The 24,512-nt window shown below is 44.1% G+C and overlaps 1 protein-coding gene across 4 annotated transcripts; it reads right to left on the reverse strand.

Annotated features, from left to right (window-relative positions):
• Positions 1–629: 629 nt before the first annotated feature.
• Positions 630–23,810, reverse strand: LOC105923504 (zinc finger protein 2 homolog). Of its 4 annotated transcripts, none has more exons than XM_036128935.1 (7): positions 23,514–23,809; positions 23,318–23,386; positions 23,019–23,226; positions 19,895–20,013; positions 19,571–19,806; positions 15,676–15,776; positions 630–2,164 (listed from the first exon to the last, which is right to left on the reverse strand). In XM_036128935.1, the coding sequence occupies exons 1-7, from the start codon at positions 23,740–23,742 to the stop codon at positions 886–888; spliced, it is 2,241 nt and encodes a 746-aa protein (XP_035984828.1). In that variant the 5' UTR covers positions 23,743–23,809; the 3' UTR covers positions 630–885. The 4 variants fall into 4 exon arrangements, with proteins under 4 accessions (XP_035984828.1, XP_035984827.1, XP_035984826.1 ...); XM_036128934.1 differs by having other exon boundaries at positions 23,318–23,398; XM_036128933.1 differs by having other exon boundaries at positions 23,318–23,404.
• Positions 23,811–24,512: the final 702 nt, after the last annotated feature.

Consider the following 24,512-nt stretch of genomic DNA (forward strand, 5'->3'; position numbering starts at 1 on the left):
AATACATCACAGACTTGTTATCAGTGTATCAACCATCCAGACCACTCAGGTCTTCTGGCTCCAGCCTACTCTGCATACCTAGAACCAGAACTAAACAAGGAGAAGCAGCATTTAGTTCCTATGCTCCACTTATCTGGAACAAACTTCCAGAAAACTGTAAAAGTGCAGAAAGCCTGAGTTCCTTTAAATCAAGATTAAAAACACATTTGTTTAGAATTGCCTTTGAATGTTCAAGTTAAAATGTTTTACTGTTTTCAAATGTTCTTTTTTGTTTCTACACTATCCCTACTTGCTTTTATTCTGTTTTATTTTCCAATATTTTAATCATGTAAAGCACTTTGCATTGTCTCTGTACTGAATTGTGCTATATAAATAAATTTGCCTTGCCTTGCCTTGCCTTGCCTAGCAACACATGCTAATTGTCTTCCTGCGTTACAGGATGAGACACACACATTCAGGGTAGTTTGCTCTGATACGCATGACATGACAGAAATAAGGGTTTAGAACAACACTGTGTGGATCAACAAAAGGCATAAAGCATCCGTCTCATTTAGAATACAGTTTCGAAAAATAAAAAAAATATGATTTAGTTTCTATTTAGCTTAATCTGATCACTATATACCAGTTGGGGTGTTTCCATGACACATTTTTATTCTAATCGGCTCTTTATTCCCATTACTTATGTCTAAATAAACATAGCTAACCACCGTTCCACCATGCCACAGATCGTTTGAATAGATCTTTTTGTTGAACTGGTTAATTTATGTTTTCCGTTTGTTTTCTTCACATCACAATTTGAACCATGAATCCGAAAAGCTTTTCAAACAACTAATCAAAACAAGGTAAGGATGTGAATTACTGTAACGTCCTTTGGTTTCAGATAGATCAAATCATTCCAGGCTCTGACAAAGCGAAGGGGCCGTTTTCTTGGTCCTGGTGAGTCTTCATGTGTGTTTTCAGGCAGTGGCTCTGGGTGAAGGCTTTGTCACAGAGGGAGCACTGGTAGGGTCTCTCTCCGGTGTGGGTTCTCATGTGGACCCTTAGGTATTCCCGTTTAAGACATGCTTTCCCACAAATGCTACAGATAAATTCTTTGATGCCAGAATGGATCTTCATGTGCTCAATAAGTTTATTCTTGTATTTGAAGCAGCGTCCACACTCACAGCATTCAAAGGGAGTTTCCCCAGTGTGCACCTTCATGTGCCCGGATAAACTCGTCTGGTACTTAAAGGCTTTACTGCAAACGGTACAAACAAATGGTTTCTCAGTGCTGTGAACTTTTAAGTGGCTCATCAGCCTTTGTTCAGATGGAAATGTTTTGCAGCAGATGTGGCAGAGGAACGGCCGCTCTCTCACCGTGTGAGTCCTCTCGTGTGATTTCAGTCCATTTTTCAATTTAAAGCGTTTCCCGCATGTTTCACAGCCATAATGCCGTTTGTCTGAGTGGGTCAACGCGTGCCAGGTCAAAGATCGGCGAGTGGTCACAGACCTATTGCAGATTTTGCATTTGTAAACTTCTTTTCTCCCATGCTGCTTAATGTGGGCTTTGAGATGTGACTCCAGACCAAAGGTTTGCTGACAAATATCACACTTGTGTGGTTTATCTTTCACATGAACCCAATGGTGATAGTTCAAGCTACCTTTGGTTGAGAAGGTTTTACTGCAGATGTCACATTTAAACAGACTCTCTCCTGTGTGCTTAGCAATGTGATTGTTTAAACTGTTGATGGAGACAAAAGACTTCCCACAATGTGAACAGTTGTGAATGTTTTTGTGACTTTTGAGATGTTCCTTTAACTCCTCTGCAGACTTAAACTTCTCCCCGCAGACTCCACAAACACTCTGCGGGTCGCTGACGTGACTCGAGGCGTGGTTAATCAGGCTGCCATAGTTCTGGTACCGCACTTCACACACTTTACAAGACATCTTAGTCTCCGCAGTTCTCTTCCTGCCCTGTTTACACTGGCCCTTTCTTGTCCTCTTGCGTGGCTGCAGTTTGGGATCAGGTTTCATGTCCTTGTTTCCCTCTGATGTCTGATCTCTGGTACTGTGGGAGTCAGTGTTGCTGTCACCTTCTTCATCCTCATCTTGTAGTTTGTCCTGTTGGGATTTTGACTCGCTGGACACTTCGCTTTTTCCAGAACCCTGTACATTTTGAACAGAGCTGCAAAAAAAGAAAGCTTGTTAAAAATATTCAACCAGGGTAAACTCGGCAGATAAACTGTTGTGCAGAAAATAATTTATCTGTTTAACTTCTAATCTGGTGCTAATTTTTCCACAAATCCCCAGTTTCTTTATATTTCCTTCCAAGAATTCCTAATCTAGACAGTCTTTGAAGTAGTATTGTTCAATACCTTCCAAAGTTCAATAAACATCTTTTTTAATTTGTTTATTTAAGGTCCGTCCGTCCGTTGTCTTCCGCTTATCCGGGGTCGGGTCGCGGGGGTAGCAGCTTCAGTAGGGAGGCCCAGACGTCCCTCTCCCCAGCCACTTGGGCCAGCTCCTCAGGAGGAACCCCAAGGCGTTCCCAGGCCAGCCGGGAGACATCGTCCCTCCAGCGTGTCCTGGGTCTTCCCCTGGGCCTCCTCCCGGTGGGACGTGCCCGGAACACCTCTCCACGGAGGCGTCCAGGAGGCATCCTGACCAGATGCCCGAGCCACCTCAACTGGCTCCTCTCGACGTGGAGGAGCAGCGGCTCTACTCTGAGTCCTCCCCGGATGACTGAGCTCCTCACCCTATCTCTAAGGGAGAGCCCAGACACACTACGGAGAAAACTCATTTCAGCCGCTTGTATCCGGGATCTCGTTCTTTCGGTCACGACCCAAAGCTCGTGACCATAGATGAGGGTAGGAACGTAGATTGACCGGTAAATCGAGAGCTTCGCCTTTTGGCTCAGCTCTCTCTTCACCACAACGGATCGGTACAGCGCCCGCTTCACAGCAGACGCTGCACCAATCCGCCTGTCGATCTCCCGCTCCATCTTCCCCTCATTCGTGAACAAGACCCCAAGATACTTGAACTCCTCCACTAGGGGCAGGACATCCTCCCCAACCCGGAGAAGGCACTCTACCCTTTTCCGGTTCAAGACCATGGTCTCGGATTTGGAGGCACAGATTTTCATCCCGGCCGCTTCGCACTCGGCTACGAACCGCTCCAGTGAGAGCTGTAGATCACGCCCTGATGAAGCCAATAGGACCACGTCATCCGCGAATAGCAGAGACACAATCCTAAGGCCACCAAAGCGGATCCCCTCAACACCTTGGCTGCGCCTAGAAATTCTGTCCATAAAAGTTATGAACAGAATCGGTGACAAAGGGCAGCCTTGGCGGAGTCCAACTCTCACCGGAAACGAGTCCGACTTACTGCCGGCAATGCGGACCAGACTCTGACACCGGTCGTACAGAGACCTGACAGCCCTTATTAAAGGGTCCGGTACTCCATACTCCCGGAGTACCCCCCACAGGATCCCCCGGGGGACACGGTCGAATGCCTTCTCCAGATCCACAAAGCACATGTAGACTGGTTGGGCAAACTCCCATGCCCCCTCAAGAATCCTGCTGAAGGTATAGAGCTGGTCCAGTGTTCCACGGCCAGGACGAAAACCACACTGCTCTTCCTGAATCCGAGATTCGACTATCCGACGGACCCTCCTTTCCAGAACCCCTGAATAGACCTTACCAGGGAGGCTTAAGAGTGTGATTCCTCTGTAGTTGGAACACACCCTCCGGTCCCCCTTTTTAAATAGGGGGACCACCACCCCAGTCTGCCAATCCAGGGGAACTGCCCCCGATGTCCACGCAATGTTGCAGAGCCGCGTTAACCAACACAGCCCCACAACATCCAGAGCCTTAAGGTACTCAGGGCGAATCTCATCCACCCCCGGAGCCTTGCCACCGAGGAGCTTTTTAACAACCTCGGCAACCTCAGCACCAGAGATAGGAGAACCCGACCCAGAGTCCTCAGGCTCTGCTTCCTCAATGGAAGACGTGTTGGTGGGATTAAGGAGGTCTTCGAAGTATTCCGTCCACCGACGCACGACGTCCCGAGTCGAGGTCAGCAGCACACCACCCCCACTGTAAACAGTGTTGGTACTGCACTGCTTCCCCCTCCTGAGACGCCGGATGGTGGACCAGAATCGCTTCGAAGCCGTACGGAAGTCTTTCTCCATGGCCTCTCCGAACTCTTCCCACGCCCGAGTTTTTGCCTCGGCGACCAGCCGAGCCGCCTGCCGCTTCGACTGCCGGTACACATCAGCTGCTTCCGGAGTCCCACAGGCCAAAAAAGCCCAATAGGACTCCTTCTTCAGCTTGACGGCTTCCCTCACCGCTGGTGTCCACCAGCGGGTTCGAGGGTTGCCGCCACGACATGCACCGACAACCTTGCGGCCACAGCTCCGACTAGCCGCCTCAGCAATAGAGGCGTGGAACATGGTCCATTCAGACTCAATGTCCCCCGCCTCCCTCGGGACGTGTTTAAAGTTCTCCCGGAGGTGGGAGTTAAAGCTCCGCCTCACAGGGGACTCCGCCAGACGTTCCCAGCAAACCCTCACAGTGCGTTTGGGCCTGCCCGGTCGGACCGGCTTCCTCCCCGCCATCGGAGCCAACTCACCACCAGGTAGTGGTCGGTGGAGAGCTCCGCCCCTCTCTTCACCCGAGTGTCCAAGACATGCGGCCGCAGGTCAGATGAAACGACAACAAAGTCGATCATTGAACTGCGACCTAGGGTGTCCTGGTGCCAAGAGCACATATGGACACCCTTATGCTTGAACATGGTGTTTGTGATGGACAATCCATGACGAGCACAGAAGTCCAACAACAAAACACCACTCGAGTTCAGATCAGGTGGGCCATTCCTCCCAACCACGCCCCTCCAGGTCCCACTGTCATTGCCCACGTGAGCGTTGAAGTCCCCCAGCAAAACGAGGGAGTCCCCAGGAGGGGCACTCTCCAGTACCCCTTCCAAGGACTCCAAAAAGGGTGGGTAATCTGAACTGCTGTTTGGCGCATAAGCGCAAACAACAGTCAGAACCCGTCCCCCCACACGAATGCGGAGGGAGGCCACCCTCTCATTCACCGGGGAAAACCCCAACGTGCAGGCACCGAGATGGGGGGCAACAAGTATGCCAACCCCAGCTCGGCGCTTCTCACCATGGGCAACTCCAGAGTGGAAGAATGTCCAGCCCCTCTCAAGGAGACTGGTTCCGGAGCCAGAGCGGTGCGTCGAGGTGAGTCCGACTATCTCTAGTCGGAACCTCTCAACCTCGCGCACAAGCTCAGGCTCCTTCCCCACCAGAGAGGTGACATTCCACGTCCCAAGAGCCAGCTTCTGCAGCCGAGGATCGGAACGCCAAGGTTTATTTAAGGTACTTAATAAAAATGTAACATTACATACTAACATAGCTGGTCATCCACATGCCAAAGTAATAAGGAAAAATAACCCTTATAAGAATTAGCAGCATTAGACACGTATGTAAACGGGGTAAGTAAGAGTACGTTTCTCTTAGCTTAGATCCACCCATCTCTACAATAATGGAAAGAACATCCTCGAGTCCAAGTGAAGTCCAGTCCCAAAACCTCCTAAGGTTTCCTCAATTTTTGCAGAAATATAACCATTCTTCCCTCAATATCCACCTTATTTTCGAAAGCGGAAGTAACTCTGGGTCCATCTTCCATTTGTGTGTGCCGCACTTCCGTATCAGCGCTTTCCTATGCAAACTATCGGTAGCTTAACAGATTTAGTAATCAATGTCATGGCAACATTTTCCTAATTTGCTAAGCGATCAGAGTGGCAGGTCAGTGCCACACCCTCAAACTATTCGTAAGTGGGAGGATGATATGAAAAAGTGGCCTCATATTACATATTACGACGAAGTGAAAAGAACACACGAACGGTCGCTTCGGTGGTTTGTTCAAATTCAATGCTTTCAACCAAAGACGAAAGTCGTAGGGCACATCACATCCACACTCAGCTCTCGTACGCGGCCGATGAATACAACACTCCTCTGCCATGTAAACCTTTCTTTTATACCAATTATTGTGACATCCTCTAACTGCACAACTGATCCCGGTACTCCTCGAAGTCATAATTAAGAATAATTCGAGACGAGGTGGGCGTATGTGTCGCTTTTCAGCAAGCTATCCAGTGACAGGAAGTGAGCGGGCGGAAGTCTCGCACAAACTCTCTGCCTCCATATTTCCGTCAAAAATAAGGTGGATAGTATCCTAGTTTTATTAAAACAAGAACATCCAGGATCACTGATTTCCATATGGTGATGGAGGGGGGCTCGTGTCCGACCCACTACAACATGACAGTTTTGCTTGCCAGAATTAAAAGAGTTTGTAAACTTTCGTTCCGCTGTATTGAGTCTGGAACACCTCTAAGCAAGCATATTAGTGAATCCAGTGGCACCTGTTTACTTACTGCCTTGCTGATGGTGATACATAACAATGTGCAGAAAGTCTGAATGATACATGTTACATTACTACATGCAATGAAATCTTTTTCCGATCCGGGTCTTACATTTAGGACAGTTTGGGGAGACTCCCTTTTTATATTTACTGTAAGTATATGGGGAATTATAGAAATTGAGTAGTATGTTAAACTGTAAGTCATTGTATCTAATGCATATTGAAATTATGGATGGCAGCAGTAACCATTTATATCAAACATCATTTTGTGGGCGCGCTTGTGGCGCAGTGGGTAGCGCGACCCATATACGGAGGCCTTAGTGCTTGACGCGGTCAACCCGGGTTCAAATCCGACCCGCAGTCCTTTGCCGCATGTCTCTCCCCCTCTTCCACCCCCTTCCTGTCAGCATACTTTCAGAAAAAGCGAGCCACTAGAGCCGCAAAAAACCCCCCCCCCCTCCCCCCCAAAAAAAACACCTTCCACTACCGAGTCCTCAAAATAACTAGCTTCTTGCTCATCCACAATGCTAACATTCGCTTCACTCAGAGTCCTTTTCATTGCAAAAGCTAGCGCCTGTGTTGCTAGCATTGGTCCTGGCTTTTCCTGCTTTTTTGACATCTTTCTTCTTGGATTATTTGCACAAAAGGTGTCCATGGACATTTTGAAAACTCAAATTAGGTTCTCACCGGTGGAATTTTATTTAAAATTTATGTTTAGGTAATCCAGTGTGGGGCCAGAAAAAAATCATGTCTGCTTAGTTTTTTGCATCATATGACCCCTCCCCCCTTCCCCAAAAAAACATCTTTTTAGTAACTACTATGTGTTTTTACTTGATTGTGTTGCTTGTTTGTAAAGATGCGTTTACAATGAACGCGAATGTGTCAGCCAGAGCAAAAGATTTACATGATATCCCTATGAACAATTGCAACAACAGAGCAATGTGACGCAGTGTGGTGGTTAGGTCACAGAGGCAATTCTTAAGATGCAAAATGTTTCATTGTTGTGATTAAAGTGAAGGCAGAGTGACATGAAAGGGATGCAAAGCAACTATTGTTGGAAATGAAAAAGTCAAACCTTTGTGTTTTGTCGTGCGGCGGCAAAAAATCCGGATCTAGAATAACTTCTTTTGTTTCATTGTTTCAATGGAACAAGCGTCATCATTAACATTTCAAAGCTTAATTATAAATATTCATATATTACAAAAAGAAAAACATTGCATTAAGCTAAGTAAATCCTTGACTAGACTTCTTTAGTTTTACTGGAACAAGCTCCATCACTAAAAATTCAAACCTTAATTGTTTCTATTCTAACATTAATAGAATCCTTAAAGCTACAGCTTAACATCTTTGATCTGACACTACAGCTAATTAGGAGGCACAGAGTAAAGAGCAAAAGCACAGGAAAGGTGGTGTGTGCCTGTGTGTTTTAGTGTAATCATGTGTGTATGTGTGTTTGTCTGTGAACTGTGGCAGGCAGCCCTCACAGTGTCTGATAGCAATGGAACGTTAACAGGCAGTTCAGTAGCACTCTGTTCCAGGTCACAGATGTCAGAGAGTGTCTGGTTTACATAACATCCAGGAAAAATTAAGATGGTCTGCCTTTAGAGGCTTACACGGGGAGGCCCAATTCTGATAATAGCATTTGTTTTCGAGCAAGCAGACTCTTGTTTTTCTGTCTGCCTTAGAGTTCTAGTGGTTCTTCTCAAATGGTGATTCTTAACAGCCAAATTTCTAATGGTGATTCTAAACAGCCAAATTTCAAATGTCATTCTGCCAAAGCCTAGGTTCCAACTTCTCCTAGATCTATTCCATCCCACCAGCAAGTTCAGTAACTACAGCTGGCCTGCAGTTCTGCTTACACAGCATTTCAGTCTGTGTGTTGGTAGCACGATATATTCCTCACATAGTTCAGGCAGCCTTGACAACAGCTGCCAACGTTTTCAGAATTTCTCAATACTCTAGGTAACCGCCAGCTCCAAAAAGCAGGCATCTGAATTTTCAACATCCTCCTCCCGGGAGTCCATCGTGTGTCCAGCTGTGTGTCCAAATGTTTTGCCAGGGCACAGATGCTCTCTTCCGCCCAGACTTCTTGAGAAAATTTGATCGATTGCATTGAGAGTCCATCTGTCCAGATCCATAATTTACAATTTGGAGGATATGTAAAAAGAGGCTCCTAATAGACTGATAGAAGCATAACTAGGGCAGATACGGGGGAGGTAGAAGGAAAAGGAGTGAAATGGAGAAAGAAAAGCATCTGCCTTCACTGAGAGCAGGAAGGTGAGGGTGAAGCTTGGTCAGATCAAAAAGACTGTCACAGGGCTCAAAGACTAATTTGCATTTTGAAAAGCTGATGGGTTCAGAGGTGCCAGAGGTAATGGAAGCACTCTGGTGATAACCCAGTAGGAATGGTGGTGGTGGTGGACTCCATGTAAAACGCAAAAGATCTCTGCAGATGAACAGAACCTTCCAAAGGGCTACTAATTAGAGCTCTTAAGCCTCCAGAAACTGGCTTGCAGTACAACAGCTCAAGGTAGCTGGCAACAACAACTGCATAAAATGTCTTTGGTCTTACATGTACAGTATTTTGGACCTTTGTTTAAAAAACCTTTAAGGAGAAAATTGTAAATTAAGGGATCTGCTGTCCCATTTGAGAAGCGAGGACTTCCCCCCGTCACGGCCCAAAAGGGCAGTGTCAGCAAATCACCAACCACAGCGCACTTTTAATTCTCTCAAACAGATTTAGTTTGGGAACAGTTCTTTTTTTAATTGATTTGTTTTGTCCCAGTGGTAATTTACATGTAAAGTGTGTTTAACAAACTGATCAGTACGGGAAAAGGATTAGGGCCATTAAAAATAAAACATTCTATTAAATTCTGACTTTATTCTCAGGATTCTGAGATTAAAGTCAGAATTCTGAGATTTAAACCAGACTTTATTCTCAGAATTCAGAGAAAAAAAGTCAGCATTTTGAGTTTAATCTCAGAATTCTGAGAAAAAAGTCAAAAGTCAGAATTGTGCTGAAACCTGTGCTCCTGTTCCCGTAAGTCTTCTGTTGATTAAAATCTCCTTTTTGCACCATGCGCCTGTCTCCGCCTCGTTGCCGCTTAGGTCCTCGCCACCGCACCGCCAAACCTTGACAGAAATGACCCAACTGCATGAGGACCAGGCATGTCAATGGAAATGCAGGAAGCCCCAGCCTCAGGGGAAGAATGTGGAGCCAATCTGGGCTGAAGTGAGGGACTTCATCCTACGCCGATTCCCTGCCTGCTTCCTGCCTGCTTCCTGCCTCTCAACTCCGCCTGACAGCGCCCAGCAGGCTCTCTCCCGTGCCTGTCATGGAGAGCCCCGCTGCTGCTTTGCCTAGCACGGAGAGTCCCACTGCTACTTGGCCAGCCTCCAACGGTTCCGAGTCCCATGAGGGGGTCCAACTGGACCCGCCTCCATTCTTCGCTCTCAAACCCCGTGAGGCGCAGGTACTCGAACGCTCCCGAGCCCCTTGAGGTGATCCAGGTGGACCCGCCTCCTTCCGTCGGTCCCGAGTCCCGTGAGGTGGTCAATGGGGACCTGCCTCCAGCCGGCACCCCGAGGGTCCACCTCCGCTGCCGGCTGCTTGAGACTCTGCTGCTAGGCTGCTGGCCACCACTGACTCAGCTGCGCGACACCCGCATCAGACTCTGCCCCATCGGGGTCGCCCTCTGCGATGCCCTCAACAGACCCTGCCACACCGAAGGCGCCCACCGGAGACTCCTTCTGGCCTCCAGTCGTTGGCCGAGCTGCCCTCAAGCGCTCTCAAGCCGCCGCTCGAGCTCTCCAGCGACCCCCAGTCTTCTGAGTTCTCCAGTGCTCCCTAATATTCTCGTGAACTCCAGTCGGTCGAGGCAGATGACCGTTCATACTGAGCCCGGCTCTGCTGGAGGTTTTTCCTTCCCGTTAATGGGGAGTTTTTCTTTCCACTGTCGCTTCATGCTTTCTCAGTATGAGGGATTGCTGCAAAGCCACGAACAATGCAGATGACTCTCCCTGTGGCTTTACACTTCTTCAGGAGTGAATGCTGCTTGTGAAGACTTTGATTAATCAGATGGTTCCCTTATATAGGATTTTTTTTTTTTACCAATCTGCATAATCTGACCCAATCTGTATAAGCTGATTGATTTAGATTTTGTCAAGTGCCTTGAGATGACTTGATGATGAATTGGCGCTATATAAATTTGAATTGAACTTTGTATTGGCTTTTTTCCCTCTGTCCGAGACCCCCTCCGCCCGCCCTGGCCGGGTTGTTTTCTTTTTTTGTCTTGGACACTAGTGGGCGTGTGGGATCTGCCCTTAAGGGGGGGGGGGGTGATGTCAGGATCTCCGAGCAGTGGACTTGTTTACTTAATTAGACTCACCTGTTAATTATTCCCAGTCTGTATTTAAGCTCCCTCGGTTTGTTGGGTCATCCTGTGTTCTGCGTTTTTGCTCCTGCGTTCACTCCTGTGTTGCCCTGTGTTTTTCCCTGTGATCTTGCCTCTGTTGAAACCTGTTCTCCTGTTCCCTCTTCTGTTAATTAAAATCTCCTTTTTGCACCATGCACCTGTCTTTACCTCGTTGCCGCCTAGGTCCTTCCCAGCGCACCCAAACCATGACATGACTTTAATTTCAGAAATCTGAATTCTGAAATTAATTCTGAAATTAAAGAAATTTCATGAGTTGTGGGTTGTATTTTTTTGGGTTTGTTTCTGAAAGTGAAGTCGATTGTTTGGGGTCTAAACTAAGTGACGCCGAAATATCCCTCTGCCTCATAACGCGCTGCAGCTCATCCTGACAGGAGCAGAGTAAACTCAGAAGGAGCCGATCTGGACGTATTTTCTGTAATTTATGGTTGCAATAACTGATGATAACTGCTGGAAGTAGACTAGGCGTGCAGATCACCATTTTAAGCAGAGATTGGTTCTAAAGAAAGAGCCGCTCTGCCCGTATTTTCTGCAGTTTACGGTTGCAATAACTGATGATAACTGCTGAAAGTAGATTAGGCAGTGCAGGTCACCATTTTGAGCAGAGATTGGTTCTAAAGATGAGTTTTATACTTATAACATTGCAGAACCCAACCCATAAACCTCACTTTAATGCTTATTTGTTGTATTTTTATGTCTGTAAAATTAGTATTAATTTAAATTTAAATGCTTAATACCATGTCTATCTTTGTTTAAGAGGTTAAAAAAATATTTTGGCATGAAAACGGGTATTTATTTACAAGGGGACAAATAGGGCATTGGGACTTGCTCTACAGTCGATCCCACGACAAAACGTCACAAAGTACGGTTTATAGGTTGGGTTCTGCAATGTTATGAGTATAAAACTCATCTTTAGAACCAATCTCTGCTCAAAATGGTGACCTGCACTGCCTAATCTACTTTCAGCAGTTATCATCAGTTATTGCAACCGTAAACTGCAGAAAATACGGGCAGAGCGACTCTTTCTGAGTTTACTCTGCTCCTGTCAGGATGAGCTGCAGTGCGTTATAAGGCGGAAGGATATTTCAGCGTCAGCGTAGTTTAGAGTCGAAACAAGCGACTTCACTTTCAGAAACAAGCCCAAAAACTGCAACCCGCAACTCATGAAATTTACAAGCGACTTTAGAAAAAATAAGACCAATGTCGCGTAAAATAAGTGGGCTTCGCAACAGTGAGCATTCTTTCTAAGTGTGTCGTATCACTCCGACAATGGGTCGGTAAACAAATGTCCCTCCAAATTCTACATTATAAAAAAGAAAAACCTACTAAAAAAAAGCCTCGCTCTCATGTCATCTTGAAGACATTCTTCTTCGAAATGTTGGCTACAGATGACGTGTTTTCTCTCTGGCCAAAAGTTCGATGGCAAATCCTCCCTCTTCACGTTGGTAATCCAGCAAAAGAATCCGTGGTGGATCATGAATCAGAAAGGTGAAAAAAATAATGTTTTTTCACTTTTACCCGATGTAATGGAACATCCAACTTCCATGCCTGGGGGCATTGTTACTTCAACAATAGCTCTCACGAATTTCAATAATGAAGTCCTCTGTAAATCCTAAATAATTGTTGTTGATCGCAGCTGTGTACAACAGCTCCTATTGAATTAGCTTGTAGACTCAGTGCCTCACCGCACAGAGATGTCACAGGATGTGATGTCGGGTGGCCATTATTGCACAAATATGGGCCATTATTGCCCAAATATGGGCAATAATGGCCGCCCTCATACACAGTGATCGAGACAACAATTTATGCTTTTATTTTCTTATTGATTAATGCTAAATTCATTAAATAACCACAGATGTATTAGTTTTAAGTATAGTTAATGATCCACTGATTTTTCCTTGTTGACCGGACGTTTCCTTTTAAAAAATTCTGGTCTCTTTCTCTGTGCAGCTTTTTACCCCTCACAGTCTCTCTCCATAGCGCATTACCTCACTTAGCATCAATGTATCAGCAGAGTAGGCTATGACTAGAAAAATTTCTGAAGAAATTTAGCAAGGCGCCTGCCACTTGGTGCATACCGTACCGTCAGAAATAGCAACAGGAAGCAACACTGCGAATTTCAGCTTCCTACGGTCTTCACAGCCCCCGCAGCGGCCGTCGAAAGGTGCCATGTTAAGTCAATGGACCTCCTAGGAGCCTCTTGCTAGCAGCGTTGTCATGGAGACTCACTGACAGCTGTAGCCCTCTGTCTATAAAGGCAGAAGAACCCTGGCTAAGCAGAAGTTTGTACAAGCTTCCTAGAGCTACTTCCGGTTAGCAACATGCTAACGTTAGCCGCTAGCATGATTGTGTTCAGTATCAGTGGGTGAGTGTACTCTGTTTGTTTGGTCCAAATCCTGTACTGGGATGAGCCTCAAATAGGGAGAAAATACGTAGTTTATAACGTTGCCATGGTAACTCAAAATGGCGGGTGGTACAAAAAAATACTTCATGGGATCAGCACACATGTTTTAATATACACACTGTGGGGATTATAATACAAATCTCTTAGTCTCCCACATCGGTTTTCGATCCCACAACCTCTTTCATGCAAAGCCTGCACTTTCCATCTGAGCTATACTGTAGCCATATATGGGCATGCATTTCCTGGGTCATAAAGGGTTTGGTCCCCCATTGAAAAGCATTGGATGTTTGACACCTCATAGCTTGGAGATGCTTTATGTGACGTAGCCCAAATTTCTTGTGGAGCTTTCTCTCTAAAGGAAGTACAGACTCTGTGAAGCAGAAGTTGGTGAGACCTTGCTAGAGCTACTTCCGGTTAGCAACATGCTAACATTAGCCGCTAACATGGTTGTGTTTGGTATCACCGGGTGAGTGTACTCTGTTAGTTTGGTCCAAATCCTGTACTGGGAAGTGCTTTAAAAAGAGGTGCCAATACTTAATGTCACCAAACGTGACCAAAGTTAATGGGTCAGATTGGCCTCCTTTAGCAACTCAGCCTCACCACATCTGGGCCCAGAACTCAACATTTGACCAAAATGGTGTGTAGTGCCATTTCCCACATGTGGGTGGTGCTGTATTGGCCAATTGGGTCGTGTCTGATTATCATGCCAGGTCCTGTTGGAAGCAAAGGCCCAATAGGAAAGCATGTGAAATCCCAAATGGGACAGAAAAGTGACACATGGCTGAAAGTCACATGAAAATTTTAAAATGTTAAGAGGAAATGACTGTGCAAATTTCAAATTCCTACATTAATCACAGCCGCTGCAGCGGCCGTCGAAAGATGCTATTGTATCCCAATGGAGCTTCTCCCTCTGGGCCTCAGAGTTCCGTCGTCATGGAAACTCACTCACACACCTGCAGCGGCCCATCAACAGAAGTGCAGACACTTTGTGTCAGAGACTGCCTATTGGATTATAATGGGGAACTTTGCCTCGAACGCTTCATATCTCCTGATCCATAAATGGTAGAGACATAATTTTTTCTGCATTTAGTTCGTAACAGATACGGGAAGAAGATAAGCTATCAGTTTATGCTGGAAAAAGTTTAATAAAGGTGTAAAAAATTATGATATAAAGGGGATTTTTATGGATTTTCAGAAATCCTCTAAAAACGGTCCCGAACAAATCGCTGTAGCTCAAAAAGTATAAGAGATATCAAAATAATTATTTCACTGTGAGTATCAGCAGGCTTTTGAGGACTATGGTGCACATTTTTATGTTTGTACAAGAATCGGTGTAGGAACAGCAACGATGTAAAAAAGTGGATGATGTGGGAAAATGCAGCTCCAAAGCGTTTTTAGGATTTTGCACATTCGCTACTCCCGAACAAATTGTTCCTGTGGAAAAACCGTAACAGTTATCCACAAAATTCCTTTTTTTTGTGAGTGCCAGAAGGGTTGGGACATTCATGTGTGAAAGTCTCATGCCTGTACATAAAACGGTTTAGGAGTAGCGACAATGCGAAAACATGTGCTGTTTTGGATTTTTAGACGTCATTTTTCAAAACCGCTCCATAGGAAATGAATGGGAAATGAATCAATTCCGTCATTGACCTTTATTGTAAACGATGATTTCGCTGATTTTTGGACATGAGCTTTGAGGAGTAACTGTGAGGAGATGATAAAAGATATCCACATCCCGTTTTCACTTCTGAGTAGGTCACACATATATCTACAAACTGGAAGTTAAACGGTGTTTGTAGGTGAAAGCATGACGACACAGTACAGCATTGAAAATGGTCATTTGGAGGCTTTTTTGAGGCTTTCTTTCTACCCGACCCCATTTTTGGGGGTGGTTTTTCACTAATTATGTTGCCATGGTAACTCGAAACCCCAATAAAAGTAGTAGCACACATCTCGTAATCGAGCCGCACGTTTTGATACCTATATTGTGGGGGTGCACGGTACGGTTCGGGCCGCATTAATCGTGACGGATGAAAAATAAAGAATAAGATAGAGACGCCTTTAGAGGTGCATAGTAATAGGTGCCTCCATGCATTTGCATAGGAGGCAGTGCTGTGCGAAGCACAGCACTGCCTCCTCATTGCAAATGCTATGGCAGGAGCCTAATGATCAGTACCCGCACAGCCAGAAGAGAGTGAGCTGAATAGATGAGCCTAAACATAATTTAATGAGGGTTCAACAAAGATAATTTTATCTCTACTGATTTTATGATTCGAGATCCTTGAATTGACTCAATGAGATATAGAGATTATATATATATATATATATATATATATATATATATATATATATATATATATATATATATATATTTTATTTTATTTTATTTATTTTAATAAGATAATGACGTCTTCTCCTTTTCTTAATTCACCTTGTGGGGAGCCCGGTTTCATTGTCCATGATCCCAGGGTCGACAGTTGTAGAGTCAGCGACCAGATGTTCTTCCTTTCTCTTGGTCTTAACCTCTTCTTTCTGAAAGAAACAATTACATCATGTTTCAGTGTTTTCAATAGAAATAATACAATTTTTATCTTGAAGATAAAATTGCTCAGTCATGTCCCAGTTCTGCACACCAGAAAGAAAGTTTTATTAGGGTGCTTTTCCAATGCATGTGGAGGGCATCATGGCTTTCAAAAGCCCAGCATCATACAAATTTACAAAGGGTAATTTCAGTTTTGTGGGTAAAAAGGTCCTGGTCTGGGGTAAGACTTTTCATCTTTCCCCAGGATTGTTGAAGGAGTGGGGTTGTGGCCAGCAGCAGCAAGACACTTCACCACCAGGAAGAGTTATAAGGAGCAGGTGAGTGTTTTTACAAATCTGTGTCTTGCGAAAGGGTTTTTGTAACTGCATGATTCACTTAACTTACTATACACGCAAATGAAACTGTTATTCCATTTATTGTCATCATGTGGTAAACTCATCAGATATCTACAGTATAAACATAGCCTAAATGTTTTAGTGACATATATGTATAGAAGGAAAATAAAACAAATGGTCAGTCATTGAGGGAATTAATTACTTGACCATTGAATCATAAGCAAATATTAATATAATTTAAAAATGTAAAACAAAATGAGGAGACAGCGGAGGAGACGATGGCAGGACACGAGGGGGAAGAGGAGCACTGGGAGATGTTCGAATTTTCCTCAGTCAGACCTGCCGGCACAAAACAATGGGAAATGTTAAAGTGAATAGAAACATTGTGCTTCAGTGGGGAATTTTAAAAAACATGCAGATACAACAATAAGAAAGAGACTATAATTTTACATATTTCATCTAAACAAGCCAGAGAAAGTCATTGTGGGGACGGGGGCTAAATGTGTCCTTGTTCCAGGGCTCTCTACGCCTGTCGAATCACTAAAGCGAGAGAAAGTAATTTTTGCGGGGAAGAAGTGTAGGCAGGGAGAAAACAGGAGGGCCAGTTGAACTGTGCCTATGTTGTCTGTAGAAGACATGCCACAGTCTGACTGAAATAGCATAGACTCCAATGTTCATCCACATGTACATGCTGCCCCGAGATAACTGTCCATTTGTTTACATATGCAACATCTGTGAGGTCCACAGTGTCAGTGAATTTTCTGTTATTTACTTGCAACTGCTTTCAGCAGCCCCAGTAATCTGTAGTTTAATATGATATCTAAAGAAGGTCTAAAAGCTGCTGGAAGTAAAACAATTGTGCACACTCCACTAAATTAGCCGCTGAAAACAAAGGACAAGTAGTGGAAAATGACTGAGAGACTTATAAGATCAGGCTATGATTAGTGGGGAAAACAAACTCAAACCGCCCACTGAGCCTGTAGCTGCTGCCGGCTGCCAGCGGTGCTGTGCTACTTCTAAAATATTGGCGTGCATTTAAAAGTCGGATCATCCTGGCTAAACTGACTGCATAGAGGAAGTTTTAAAGTCTACCTTCTCACTTAAAAACATCTTAAAACTACACTATTGGTATAAAAACATTGAATTTATGCACTCACCTTCAGATCCTACCTCTCAGTTTGCACTCAGTTCATTCAACTCAAATCCTTCTCATCCCAGCCTTCTCCCATCTATTCAGGTCTGCCCCAAGGTTCTGTCCTGGGGCCCCTCCTTTTCATCATTTACCTTCTTCCTCTTGGCAATATCTTCCATAAGTACAATATCTGTTTCCACTGTCATGCAGATGACACCCAGCTCTTAACGTTGAAGCGCTGCGCCTTCGTGGCTGGTTGCTGCAACTCTAGTTAGTCAGCCGTTCCACTCAGCGTGCCGCGGGACATTTTTGAAGCGCCAAGCACCGGTGCTTCTGGGACTCCACAATAGACCCACCTCCAGTCTCCCACCCTCGTCCTTTGCTGACTGTCTATCAGACGTAAAATCCTGGTTCTCCTCCAATGTTCTCAAACTAAATAGTGACAAACAGAGGTTATCCTCATTGGTTCTAAACGAACATTATCCAAAACAGTTTCTCAATGACCATTGACAACTCCATTGCCCCCCCCCCCCCTTCCCCCTAATTATGAGACTTGCCTTTTTTTGACATATGGGGGCAATTTTTGACATTTTTTTAAAAATCCTGGGTGCCACACCAAAGGTCACAGGGTCACAGCAGATGGCATCATGACAGACGGTGGGATTTAACATATGACAGATGGGTGAACTTCCCAGTATGACAGACAGTGGGATTTAACATGACAGATGGGTGAACTTCCCTCTATACACAGTGACACCCGGTTAGGGTGCAACTCTTGACAGATGGGTGAACTTCCCTATATACACAGTGACACCTGGTTAGGGTGCAACTCTTGACAGATGGGTGAACTTCCCAGTATAACAAATGGTGGGATTTAACAGATGACAGATGGGTGAACTTCCCAGTATGACAGACGGTGGGATTTAACATATGACAGATGGGTGAACTTATAGCTGGTTAGGATGCAACATGTGACAGATGGGTGGAATTTACATGGTTCTGCTGGACCACCAGGGCCCAGCAGAACCAGGGGCATCCATGGAGTTTCTGTACCCAGGAACAGAGCTCCCTTTCCCGCATGGAGGAGGGCTGAGCAGCCCGCGGACCTCCAGAGAACCAGGGGGGACCATGCAGCATCTCCACCCCGCAGCAGAGCTCCCTTTTCCCGCATGGAGGTGAGCTGAGCAGCCCGTGGACCTCCAGAGAACCAGGGGACATATGCAGCATCTCCACCCCGCAGCAGAGCTCCCTTTTCCCGCATGGAGGTGAGCTGGGCAGCCCAGAGAACCAGGGGACACATGCAGCATCTCCAACCCGCAGCAGAGCTCCCTTTTCCCGCATGGAGGTGAGCTAATCAGCCCATTGACCTCCAGAGAACCAGGGGACACATGCAGCATCTCCACCCCGCAGCAGAGCTCTCTTTCCCGACATCGAGAACCAGGGGGAAACATGGAGGTTCTCCACCCTGCAAAAGAGCTCCCTTTTCCCGCACGGAGGAGGGCTGAGCAGCCCGCGGACCTCCAGAGAACCAGGGGGGACATGGACTTATACTGGAAGCCCACACTGGACCTCCAGAGAACCAGGGGGAACCATGCAGCATCTCCACCCGCAAAAGGGCTCCCTTTTCCCGCACAAACTCAAAACGCCATTTTCCCTAAGATTTTATTTGCACTGTGTAATTTTAGCCTGATTTGTGTTTTTTGCCTTATGATCACTTTTTATCGTTGTTTTTGTTGCATTGTTTTTAACCAATGTATGGTGACCATGAGTGCCCAGAAATGCGCCTATATATAAAAAAATATTATTATTATTATTATTATTATTATTATTATTATTATTATTATTATTATTATTAGGGACAATACTTTGGGTTCCATTGATGACGTTTCACAAGTATGGAAGTACATGAGAACAGCTAAGTACGTATATTGAGAAACAGCCCTTAAAAATACTTCAGAGGTTCTCTCTAACTAACCACTACCTATAGAGACTTTACCTGTATTTATATTTCATCATTAAGCCGCTTAGTAAAAAAATGACCCACTGCAATTGAAACGCATCTACTTAAAAGCCCCAGACTTTCGTTTACCCTGTAAACCAAGTCCTGAAGGTTTCAGAAGTGAGCTATAGCAATCCAAACCCATTTGCTGCCAAATACCAACATTTAAAAACAAGCTTCTTGTTCCCAGACAGAAATGACCCTAAATCGAAGAACAGACTACAACTGTGAGTTTGAGGAGGTGCCAGTCTGTTTCAGACCAGCTTTAACAGTGCCTAAAAGTGGCTGAATGTCAAATAAACAACCAAATCTCAGAACCTTGGGGCGGATGTACAGAGCCGAGTTTCCATTGGATTTGATGGCGGTGTAGATCTCCTCCGGAGTCAGAGCTTTCACATTCAGAGGCTGCAGCTTCCTGCTCTTATCTGTGATGAAGGTATCAAAAGGTTCCCCAGCAGCCAGCTGAGGGAAGGTGGACCTTAGCAGGTCCAGGAAGGCCGCTTCCTCTAGACCATGAGGACACCCCAGGTCCCAGATCGGATACTTCTTAAACACTGGAACAGAGCGAAAGGCTTCCTGTGAGAAAGACTGGAACTGCTGGACTGGTGATGGGTCTGATGAGCAGAAGCAGTTAGAACATACCAGCATTTGAGAGCACAGTGGTCTCAGAGTCCTCCAGTATCCGGATCCTGAGATTCAGAGGCTCCTTTGTGTTAATTTTCAGAGTTAAGTGATGCCTTTTACGTCCACGCTGAACTGACCTGCAAGATGATTACATCTGATTAGCTTCTTTTCTCACAGATATCAGTGGTGATAATTAGAGGAAAGAGCGCCACCTTCAGACACATTTTTTATAGATAAAGATGTTTTCTTTGTTAAAATTCCCAGTTTACACGCGTCCTTTACATCCAGTGTCTAAGGAATAACACCGAAATTGGATCTTTTGCCTCAAGTGCCTTATAAAAATAAAGTATAATAATTAAAGGCTACAATTTTGTAGAATATTCTTGTATTTCACTTTTTTCCCCCATGTTCTAGTGGGTCCCGTGGAGGTTCTGACATAAAAGAACAACATAAATATGAAATTATTAAAATGCAAAAATTCATACTGTAGAAAGCGATAGAAACATCTAACGTGGACAGTATTTATGCATTAAGTTGTCTGCTACTTTTTGCCAGCCCTCTCTCCTGGCTTTAACAGATTTTGAGGTGTTCCTTGTCGTTTTAATTAATGACTCAAATTCGGCATAACCTTCCATTAAAAGCTCGTGTACTGCTTGGGAGAAAAGCTGTGGGCGTTCTTTGACCATGCTGAACAGCCAATAGCAGCGTTGCTGATCCTTGTTTCTACTATCGACACATTTCCCCTTTTAAACCAACGCATGAACGCGCAGTTATCTCAGATAACTCAAGCCAGCCATACTAATCATAAACAACAGGTGTGTTGGAAGAACCCAATTAGCCGGATCATGATTAGCCAGATGAAATCATCTTGGATGTGTCATTTGATCTTGGATGTTTTAAGCAAAGTACAAAGAACAGACCCCAGATAATTGCAGGTTGTGTCACTCGTTTGGCAATTTGCCGTGACACTGTGAACCTGACAATGCTGGTTGTGTTACTCGTTTCCTGTTTTCTGTGACACTTTGTTAACCTGACTATTGAAGGCTGTCACTAGTTTGGCAATTTGCCGTGGCACTCTGTTCTAGCCTCTCAATTCCTGGTTGTGTTACTAGTTGGATGTTCTGTCTTGTGGTTTATTTTTGTGTTGATGCTGTTTCCAGCATCAACACATTAGTTCTTGTGGCCTTAAGTCATCTTTGGGTTTCTTTTGTTATTAGATCACGTCCTGTCCTTTTCGGTAGTGTACTTATTGTTTCCATCATTTTTGTTCCTATAGCCAATTTAACAATAAATTGTTACATTTTCATTTTTTCATACTCTCTTTTGTGTTGGCTCTAAATATTACTTCCTCTTCCCCCTAGACGAGTTTGGGTCATAACACACACCTTTTAGAGTGAATAAGAAACTATGTTAAAACAATGTAAAGCAAGTTATAGTACAGCTACTGTATATTTACAATTATTCTAATCATATTCAGTTTAAAATGGATTTAAATATCATGAAGTGTAAAAATTTACTGTACTTTTACTGTCTCTCATTGTGAACCTGACTAGTGTATGAAGCTAATATTGTTTGCTACTTGGCGCTGCACTGCTCTTGGTAGTGAAGCAAAACGTCCAGTGTTGCTAATTTAACAACTGTGGTTATATTTGGGGACTTTTCAGACCCCCCTAGCAACTTTTATTAAAAGAATATTACCTAATTACCACACAGTTTGAATCCCTTCTTCACCTCGTTCACTGTGTCTGCCTGTCATTACTGTCTTTTTGGTAAAATTAGATGCATTGTCGAGTCAGGCAATGTATAAGAATTTACACAGTATTTCATAAAGCAATGTTAACCTATGTTATATTTCAATGACATTTTAACTATAGTCCTCTCCTCAAGGTCGTGTCCTCAGTCTAATGTTGTTTACACTCCTAAAACATGAGGGGGACGACCAGATTATAAAGTCTGCAGATGACACGCTTTGGTCTCATCCATAGGAACGAGGAATCAGGGTACAGGAAAAAAAGTGAAATTCTAGAGGGTTGGAGCACCGAGAACAATCTGCAGCTCAATGTGGACAAAACAAAGGAAATGATCTTCCAGATCTCACAGGACCTGAGCTGGAAGAACACCAACTCAGCAACAGGGCACTCATCAAATGGCGTCACATTAGTCTGCAGACAGCTTGAGTTTCCCGGCTGGTCGGACAAGAAAAATGTTAACTAGAATGACAACAATCTCAATACCAATGAATCTGGGACTATAAAGTGCACTGGCTTATAAGACGCATTAAATATTCCTCCCAAGAGTGTAATATCATTCCGCATACACAGGTCTCACCTTAAAGGGAGAGCTATCCTCTTCTGTTGGGAGGACAGAGTAGGACAGACTACATCGCCTTGTTTCTACCATGAGGCCAAAGTTTATTTGTTGCTAGTGTGTACGCAGGGGCAGGCTGCCTTACCTTACATGAATGAACTTCTAGTTTAGACATTACAGTCAGGCAGTCTTGTAGACAGCTCAGTGGTCCTATCAGGTAGTGACACGGTGTACCGTAATGCTCCTGATATCCATTGAGTGGAGCGACTACTTTGCTTATTAAATGTACAAAGGAATTAAGGCGCACCATAAATTTTTAAGAAATGTTAAAGATTTTAAGTGCGTCTTATAGTCCAAAAACACAGTATGCATCATATGCCTTAGAATATGTGTGTGTGTATATAACTGTGTATTTTAACTTACTGCTTGGATGCTACAGAAATGTGCTTTAATTTGGTTTGTAGGGGCCTACGGCTAAATGAGAAGTTTGATCTGCTTCCCTTTAAAATTTGAGAACATAAACACCAAAATTACAAAAACAGGAAACAGGACCTTTAGAATCATTACAGCCAAATTTCTTCAGCAAAGACACTGAGGACATTCATTATGTGTTGATGTAGATGTTGGAGATTAGCTGAAGTGAAGAAAGTAAACCACCGTATGACACCACCACACCTTAACATTTTAAGGACTATCATTGGGTTAGTGTGTTATTGAGTTAAAGTTTAATAACCTAAATAATGACCACAGGCTGCATTAAAACGAGGTCAGTTCATGGAAAACATGATTAAACCTCAGAGGTGGTGGTTCTGATGGAGATCTTTGGATCTGTTACCTTGGTGGTATTTCAAAATCTGGGTCCTTCAGGTCTTCCTTGATCATCTTGTTTTTTATTACTGATTCTTCATCCTCCTGTTCATCTTCATCATAATGATCATCCTCTTGTTCCACCTCATCATCACCACCATCTTCCCCCTCATCATCCTCCTCCTCTTCCTCAGAGTGTTTCCCAGGTGGATTGTGACTCTCAGCTGCCTCCACACCTGAACACATCCCACAGAGTCTGTTTCTGATCTCTGGTCAGAACCAGCATCTCCAGTCTGGGTTCTGGTTGTGTCTCCAGGTGAGTCCTACCTGTGCTCTGTGTGAGCTGCTGCTCCTCTTGCTCCTCACCAACCACCACCTCCTCGTGGCTCTGCAGATCTGGGAGCAGCTCTAGTTCAGTCACATCCAAACAACATCTGATCAACATCTCTGCTGCATTTGGACCTTAAATCTGTAAAATCTCTGCTGTTCTGCATGTAATGATCATCTCCAGGCCACCACTGACCTGTTCTGGGCAGCTTGACCCGAGGCTGCAGGAGCTCCAGCTGCCTCCTCTGCCGCTCGATCTCCCGCCTGAAGCCCGAAGCCTCCTCCTCGTAGTCGGCTACGGTCCTCTCCACCACCGCTAAGATCTCCCGGGCGGCTGTGCTCAGCTTCTCGGTGATGATTCCTCTCAGGATGCCGCTTTTGGACATGTTCAGCGGATCGGAACCGCCGCTGCTGCAGTAAAACATGCTGGATTGTTCCCTGGTTGGATTCAAAACTTCTGCACCTTGTTTTGCACTTCTACTTCCGGGTTACTGTGCAGCGAAAAAATAGTCCGTGTAGGAGCAGAATAATATGTTTAGATTATTTATTTTTTTAGATAGAAATAGAAAAAACAAACAAAAACACTATTAGAAAACTAAACATCAAACAAATCCATCAGCTAATACGAGGTTGTAATGTTTTACTCCCAAACAGAGCTGAATAACAATTACGCATACAATCAAAACCAGTTGAATTTACCAAGAGTATGAACACTCCAAACAAATTCATATAAGTGAACAAGTGTGAAACGTATTAACCTCTTAAGACCTGAGAACCTTAGTCCAAACATAGGCTTTTGGATACAAGTCACTGCCACATTTCGGTTATTTAGTACACTTTCTTCACAGAAGAAAGAAATTCCCCCCTGAATTTCTCCCATTCAGGGGGAAATGTAAAATATTTTGACATCCATGTCTAAATATTAGCATCATAAATCTATCTATAACATTGATATCTTTTATATTTATATATATATATATATATATATATATATATATATATATATATATATATATATATATACACATATATATATATATATATATATATATATATATATATATATATACATATATATATACACATATATATATATATATATATATATATATATATATATATATATATATATATATATATATATATATATATATATATATACACATATACATATATATATATATATCCTATAGGT

Source organism: Fundulus heteroclitus, unplaced genomic scaffold (assembly GCF_011125445.2).
Source record: "Fundulus heteroclitus isolate FHET01 unplaced genomic scaffold, MU-UCD_Fhet_4.1 scaffold_125, whole genome shotgun sequence".
In the NCBI taxonomy this organism is placed as follows: Eukaryota; Metazoa; Chordata; class Actinopteri; order Cyprinodontiformes; family Fundulidae; genus Fundulus; species Fundulus heteroclitus.